This window comes from Anneissia japonica, unplaced genomic scaffold, assembly GCF_011630105.1.
Source record: "Anneissia japonica isolate Jap-2015-1 unplaced genomic scaffold, ASM1163010v1 scaffold87739_len10195_cov104, whole genome shotgun sequence".
Classification (NCBI taxonomy): domain Eukaryota; kingdom Metazoa; phylum Echinodermata; class Crinoidea; order Comatulida; family Comatulidae; genus Anneissia; species Anneissia japonica.
The window spans coordinates 1,495-9,786 of NW_022739064.1; the positions used below are offsets into that span (position 1 = coordinate 1,495).

General features: G+C 37.6%; 1 protein-coding gene and 1 non-coding gene across 2 annotated transcripts; both read right to left on the reverse strand.

Moving 5' to 3' along the window:
* Window positions 1–221: 221 nt before the first annotated feature.
* LOC117117853 lies at window positions 222–651 on the reverse strand (the record flags this gene model as incomplete). Its single annotated transcript, XM_033262322.1, has 1 exon — window positions 222–651. A coding segment is annotated over one exon (430 nt), but the record flags the coding sequence as incomplete, so codon positions are not given.
* Window positions 652–4,928: 4,277 nt separating this feature from the next.
* On the reverse strand, window positions 4,929–5,001 carry Trnas-aga. Its single transcript has one exon. It is a non-coding gene; the product is annotated as a tRNA-Ser (tRNA).
* Window positions 5,002–8,292: the final 3,291 nt, after the last annotated feature.

The following is an 8,292-nucleotide window of genomic DNA, read 5'->3' on the forward strand; positions in this document are numbered from 1 at the left end:
ATAATAATAATAATAATAATAATAATAATAACAACAATAATATATTCAATCTCAAGTAAAAAAGAAGACACATCAAATCCAGGTCAAGGTCTGTAGATACAGACCAATGCAGGTAGACAACAAATACATATTAAACGAAATATCAAAAGAAAAAAAAAAACATTTATCAGATTCAGATTAAAGGGCGAACGGCCAGATAGATTAGAGCCATCCAAGAACTATTACATTAGTGTAATATTTTCCCATGCAGGGTTAAACCTAGCATTCCAAATTGTGTAGCTGGTAACGAGAGCAGTTTCTGAAATTTCCTTAATTATTGCTTTGGCGTTTCTTGAAGTTATCTTAAGAATATCTTTTATTCTACATTCATTTGCTGGAGTAATGAGACCTCTACTTCCTATTTCAAGGCAGGTAATTTTACCTCTAAACCCATGTCTGACAATATCATTGATGGTATCTTTGTATTTATCCTCTTTTCGTCGATGCGCTTTATCGATATTCATTTCAAATGGTACGGTTAATTCCAAAAGTTCGATATTACCTGTTACGATAACAATATCCGGTTTTGCCTTCGTTATGAGGACGCTTGGGGGAACTGTTCCCCCTGCTATGGAGTAGCCTTTTACGTCTGCATAAACATTGTCAACCCTCCTATATTTCACAATATATTTAATCAGCAAATGTATTATAGAATCGTGCCGCCACGTAAATCGGGTAAAAAATCTATGGATGCCCTCACTGCGAAACTCAATACTCCCTTAGGTAAATTATAAATCAAAGATCTCCATGTAAGATCTGCAGAGATAAGGTGTGTAAGCTTTAGTAGGTCACCCTGTTTCCTTAAGGGTTCCACATATTGATGCCAGAATTCAATCCTATTTTCAAATATATCTTCTTTTATATGGGGCTTAATTTTTGACCAATTGGTATTCGATTCAGCCCTAGAAACTGATCTATTGTGGACTACTTGCCATTTTCTAGAGCCATTTTTTTTTGCATTTTTCTTGACCATCTAGTTTCTCTTTCTAATTTACATTTCAGAGCATGGGTTACCCGACTGTCAGCCTTAAGGCCGGTTCCCACTGAACGCGATCAAGCGAATTTCGCGTCGAAATGTGGCGCGCGCGGCTGAATCGAAGACGCGACTGGCGTTTCCAATGTGAACATGCAAACGAATTTGTAGTCAAACACGCGAACGCCCAATATTCGAACTTCGACGCGGTGCGCGCGGTGGTCGCGGAGGCTTCGCCTGCGAATGGACCTTTCCGCTAAGCCCCGCCCCTTGGATATTGTTGCTAAGGTCCCACAAGGCGACAGTGTTAAAACCATAGAGATATAATAAGAATACTAGAGCGCTAACAGCAATGTATTCGATGTTCGAAATACGCAGAGCTGTGTTTGTGTACCATCCAAGATGGCTGCCATATTTTCAGCCAATCAAATTTCGCCTGAGCACTATCATTTTCAATGGCGCCCTCAATTTACACAGAAAGTTCAGTACAGCTATGTTTGAAACTCGAGCGTTGCGGTGTTTGGGTGTAATGTACATGATTTTAATTTTCATTCCTTGGTATTTTATTTTTGAATAAGATGTTCCACTTGGCCTCGTTTTGCCTACGACAGTTTAATAATTTGTCATTATCAATTCTAATTATCATTAATGAAATAATATTCAGTCAGAGGGCTTATTTATGGTAATAATATGCATACTAAGCCTGAAGGTGGCGCTTTCCTACGGCAGCCATCTTGGATGGTACACATACACAACTCTGCATTGCTCCGCCGTCTTGTCAGCACTCTAGTTGTTTAATAGCTCTATGGTTAAAACATACGCGAACACGTGCGTTTGTGGGACAACACGTGTGTTTGTGAGACGCGCGCGCATTCCTAGCGCTGTTCTGATTAGTCAGTTTTTAAGTTTGATTGACACTTCGGAAATGTCTATTCACAAGAGTTGATCCAAGACCAACTTTTTCGGATTCGCGAGCGAATTCGCGGCCGATGGACCAATCGCAAGGCTTATATTCAATTTATGTCAAAGGTCAACAATAAAGTCATGACCATTGTCAAAACAATGAACAGAAGTGCGAAAAATGACAGACGAGTCCGTTTCACGCAAACTCTGTGGAACAGTAGGCTACCCTTGTTTAGGTCTGTGACAAGGGAGCAAAGAAAATATGTGACAATGCGTGGAAAAGGATTTGCAGAGACGAGTTGAGTTATCTCCACTTTCTACCAGTTTAGGCCTGTCCAGCCTAGGCCTCTGATTCCCTGCTACTACCTGAGACCTACAGTAGGGTAGGCTAGGCCTACTATCTACCCTTAGGAGGCCTAGCTCTAGGCCTTGAATAAATATACTAAAAAAAAAACCATGTTTATATTCACTCTTTTGATTCATTATAGATTTCTGGGAATGTTAATCCTGAGGATTTTATCTGATTCGTCTCACAGCCCTCTTCCTCCGTCTATCAATGCGATAACAAAATCCCTTCTCTGTTGCAACCCGCCATTTCGAGTTTTTGCGCGCGGTCAGCAGTGGGAATAGGCAAACGAATCATTGGAAGCGAGACATTCTTCACCGAAAGTCAACTCTTGTGAACTTTGCGCGATTCGCTTCGCTTGCCGCGTGACGCTCGACGCTTTCGCTTGACAAGTTCAGTGGGAACCGGCCTTTAACCATGGAACGAGAATATGCTAGGACATGTGATTCCAGATACACGTCAGATATTCGGGTGAAAATTTAATCCCTCTGGACAGTGTATAAATGCTGGTGTAGGTCCGTTTATGGCCAATCCAGTCCATTGTTTAATTGCATTTGTGTGTATGTGGTCAAGCGTTTGAAGCTGACAGTCAGTTAACTCATGCACTGTTAACATATAGCGAAATGATAGTGTAGCGTATTGTATATATATACGCAATTTGAATTCGTTTCTAATAAGGCTTTTATTGATGTTGTTAATTGTTCCATTAATGTTATTCTTTATGAATTCAAAGGTTTCCTTAGTTTTACCACTAAAAAACAACATACTACCGAGGAATTTCTTGGGTGCACTCTTCAAGGACTTAAGAATATTAGCCCCCAATGGAAAGTTTCATTCATCAGGCTTACCGCCTCTGATGGACATGGTTTTACACTTAACAGGCTTAAGAGAAAGATGCATAGATTGTGTATATCTATTATCTCATTCATTAGTTTCTGATGTGTCCTTTTGTCTTTAGTGATTAGACAAAAATCGTCTGCAAATGGAAGAGTGATAAATTTCTTTCCTTCGAGTTCGTAGCCATGCGCGGACTCCTTGGTTTTCAGGTAGTGTATAATCTGTCTCTTATACACATCTAGATGTGTATAAGAGACAGCTTTTTTACTTGAGAATAAAAACTATTACGCCTGTCTCTTATACACATCTACACTGAGTCTTGAATAAAGTGTAGTTATATAACTGTGGATGGTAGGTGGGATTCTATATCTCTCCATCGTGTAGTTTATTAAGTTATGCTCGACTGAGCCAAAGGCGTCGGCTAAATCGAAGAAAGATAAATTGTCCTTTTCTTGTTTCTTGCGTGCGCTAGCAATTCATTTATTACAATTGAATGTTCTACGCATCCATTTATCCCATTCAGGAACGCTTTTTGTGTTTCAGGATCAATATACATATTGCTTGTCATAAAGTTAGCTATTCGTTCGGCAACAATTTGATGGAATAATTTACCGATACAAGATGTTAAAGAAATCATCCGAAAGTTACCTGGTTTGCTAGTGTCACCATCGTTATGGATAAGGGTGACGTCACTGCGTGACCATCTTACTGGAGGATCACCGCTGATAAGCAGTTTACTAAATAATGTGGCAAGGAGATGATGTGTTGATGGAAGTTTTCGTAAGAGTCCATATAAGATGCCATCTTCCTCCGGGGCTGAAGTTGGTTTCTTGTTATTGAGAATTTTTCTGACGTCTATGGGTCTAATTCTGTCTCTTATACACATCTAGATGTGTATAAGAGACAGAGTAAATATAAGTATGTATTGGCTGTTTCCTTTGAGAAAGTGGGTGTTGATTGAGCTTTACTAATTTTTCCATTTACACAAAGTTTTGAAAATTTCCAAAAGTTTTTAAAGTATTGGTTTTCTTTGTGGCGCGAACTTTTGTGTTGCTTTTTACTCCGCTCCATACGTTTCACATAATTGTGGGCCTTAACTGCTTTTCTAAATTCCCGCCGATCTTGATCCGTTCCATTTACACCAAATGCTTTCTTCCTGAGCATGTTCTTAATTTGTTTTGCTCGTTTCGTATAGTGTTGCTCTCGTGTTCTATGAATCCGGTTAAATTAAGGCTTTTATTTTTTACGAATTCCGGTTTTGACAATAGAAACTCTCGCAGACGTTGTGTAAATTCTTCACCGGCGTCAGCTGGCGAAACGTCGTTTGTTGAAATATCAAAATGAAGCGGACCAAGATATTGTTTAAGCTCGCGATTATGCACTGCCCATTGGTCGCTTGTCAGGGACGGAATAACAAAAGAAATCTGCGTCGAGTCCAACAACCAGGCACTTCGTCGTGTGCTATCGTCAGCCATTAAATAATATCGCCAGGCCTAGATGCCTCCTCAGACTTGTCAGTTAAATTCTAGAAAATTATAGACAATATTTACCACAAATAACATGCAGCGGGAAACAGTACATTTAGGATAAACAAAATACAGCAAAACAAGAACGAAAACGAAGCAGTCCAGTCTCTCAAGCAATATTTGCTAGTGTGTATAAACGAGAGCTGTTGACGAGTCAACGATCTGGAATATTATATTATAATATGCATATTAATAATATAATATGCATATTAATAATCATAGGAGTGATGTTTTGCCCTACCTGACGTGATATCGTACCGAATACTCAGTACGTCCCCAAATACTAGCGAAAAAAATTCGCAAGTGATTCAGGTGGGAATCGAACCCACGACCTCCAGGTATCTAGCCTGATGTCTTAACCACTAGACCACCGAGCTTGCGCTTTATAGCACTTGCAGTACCCGCTGCTACTAGGGGATCGGATTCATCACTCGTCACCAAGCGCAAGCTCGGTGGTCTTTTTATTAGAAGAAATGTAAAACCCCAAATATAGTGCAAATATTTATAAGATTGTGTCCCCTCACTCACAGTTATGAATTTTCCTATCTGTTTTCCATTTTTTCTCTCGGTTTATAAAATACCCATTCGGTGACCATCATTAGATTTTTGCTAATTAAAGCTTGATTTCCGCTCCTTTGCATATTTCCCTGCGATATACAACATTTTTGACACTTTAAATTTATTATTTGTATTAAACAACATGGTAGGCCCAAAAAATAAAAATAAAGCAACATTTTTTTCTTATGAAATTTCCATTTTTCGTGGCGGTGAGTGTGCTAATTGGCCAAATATACGGTAAATTTGTTTTATTCGAATCATCATTTTAGACAAGATACAAATAAGTCTGCCATATCTACGACCATACTACATCTGAAGATCAAGAATATAGAAGTTGTTAATAGTTTAAATGATTTTTTGTTCTAGAGTGGATTTTTGATATGCCATTAATAATAGAATCAACCTTAAAATCGATCTTTGCGTGTATGCTGTAACCATGGCTGTAGATTGTGATTGTTACAGCATGCACGCAAAGATCGTACGCGGCGGATACCCTACGCGGTGGATACCTACGCGGTGGATACCCTACGCGGTGCTATTTACACGATCTTTTGTTACTTTTTCGCCAGTGACGTCATGGTAAAATCGTATATAATCGCCTATAACTTCATAAAAAATAGCCAAAAAAAGATTTTAAGGTTGATTCTATTATTAATGGCATATCAAAAATCCTCTGTAGAACAAAAAATCATTTTGCTAGTTCTGTTTTAAAGGAAGACTTTTCAACAATTTTGACAATACCCATGATTCAGGGGTTTTATGCAACTAGCCTAGGGCCCCTAGGCCTACTAAGCCTAGCACCTCTCTAGAGGTGGCACACCAGTGCAGCAGTAGTAAGTAGGAATAGGACCCAGGCTGCTACGACCCTAATCCGTATAATATATAACACCAGAAGTGTCTTCTGAGGCCTGCACCAAAAACGAACAAAAAAGAGTGCTTCTGGCTCATCCACACATATTCCAGGCGTTGTTTAAAAAAAAAAAAAAAAAAAAAAAAAAAAAAAAACAGCCCAAAGAGTACAATGGTTTCATCAATGTGAATAGTGCGTTATGATTGGTCAAATAGTTTGTACACAGTATGCAGAAATCCAATCCAGGGTTGGGCGCGTTGAGTTAGTTCTCTTATTTTTTATTATTTTTCTCATTCTGGACAGCGCCACCAACGACAAAGAATAAGCGCCTAATCCAAAAAAGGAATCGAGTATGGGACGCCAATTAATTTAGGTATGGCGCGCACAAAGCGCAATAAAGAGTGAGTAATCCAAAATTAGAGCCTGGAACCCAGGCTAAGCAGATACCAAAAAAAAAAAAAAAAACATTGCTGGCCGGATGATACATCAGCGCGGCGTAGGGATGTGCTAAGCACCGGGACCCATGGCTATTCATAAATAGGTCTAAAAATTATATTTTTTATTTATTTATTTATTTATTTATTTATTGCGGTATAAAAAAACAGACTCATATCAATCCCAGAGGGCAAACCTGTGAGCTTACAATTAAAATACACTAATCAAGAAACATATAGAAAGCTAAGACAAATAAAAAGTCATTGAAATAAATTTTTTAAAAACCCGACAATAGAATTACTGTATTAAATCATTACATAATTATAAATCCACAAAGCATAAGAAAAAGTCCAGCCATTAAATTCTTGCAATTAAAACAAATATATGAATGTCAAAATAACATTAATGAAATTGTGACATATACAAACTAGAAAGGCCTACAATAACTATGATTATTAAATGTTCAGCTATTATACAATTGGAAATAATTTCCAACAATTAAAACTACCAGTTTCTAGCTGTGAAACCGCATCGGCTCTTCTTAAAATAGTAACGAAGGTGCCGATCATTATTAGTATCCTTGGTCATTAGTATCCTTGGAACTTCTTACAATGAATTTTCTGAAAACGTGAATCATCACAGCATAAAAGGCTGGTATCCGATGTAGGCCTAAAATGTGAACGACCCCTAAATAACTTGTATAAAAAATTTTAAAAACATTAGAGACTGATTTCTTTGAAGTGACATAAGGAGTTAAACATGATTTTTGTTCTATTTACAACAATGAACTAGCAAATAGTATGCTCCTTTCACAGCAACGTTGGGTATATACTGTATAAATAACACACAAATGGGTTGCTTATTCTTTGCAGACGATGATATGTCGAACTAGGATGGCAGTCTTTGGAGGCAATTCAAACTGTCCGACGTCGTTTTATGCAAACCAAGAACATGAAGATAAATAAACTAACTAATATTTCCAGTAAGTCATAAAGAGGGCATTGACAAAAAGTGAAATTTTAGCAAATGTGAATGATGAACCTTAACTTCTATAACTATCGTACTGTATATTAGATTCTTTTATATTGTAAGGTAATTTCTGAATGTTTTAAAGATATTTTAATGAATGTATCGTAATTTTGTATAATAGAATACTAACAATGTCGCTTTTATTGTCTTGTATTGTATTTTAATATTGTAGGGTCTACTATTTAACGTAATCGATTTCAGAGACATATTATGGTGTTAATTTACGAGAGGAGATTTGTTTCTATAGTTCAGAATTTCAATTGAAAGCTAGAGGGTATAACTATACTTTAATAGCTTAGATAAACTAATGCCAGGACTAACACACAATTAAAGCAATTCAAATACTGTGTATATTCAATTAAAAAATGCAATCACGCGTATATTTTTTTTATGTTATTAGCTACGGAAAAAACACGGTCACCAAATGCGAGGGAACAGGGAGTCAGACTTCAGCAGAAAATAGAGAGAGAGAGAGAGAGAGAGAGAGAGAGTGCACACACACACACACACACCAACTGACGGCGCTGCAAGTAGCAGCCACCATACAAGTGTCTTGGAAACCGTCTGGAATTACTCTTTTTGCACGAATTTTTCTTAAAAATCTGCTGTTGGTTTGTCTCCTTAATATCTGAGACTACAATTTTTCGCTTTTCTGTCTTTAATTTACGTTTTTCAAGTCAATTTTTTAATCCTTATTTTCACCATTGGCTAGGCCATGACTTACCATTCATGCTTGAGTGGTCACCATTGTCGGTGCCTATACAGTCCATGTTACAGCCTGCTATTGTTAGGCCTA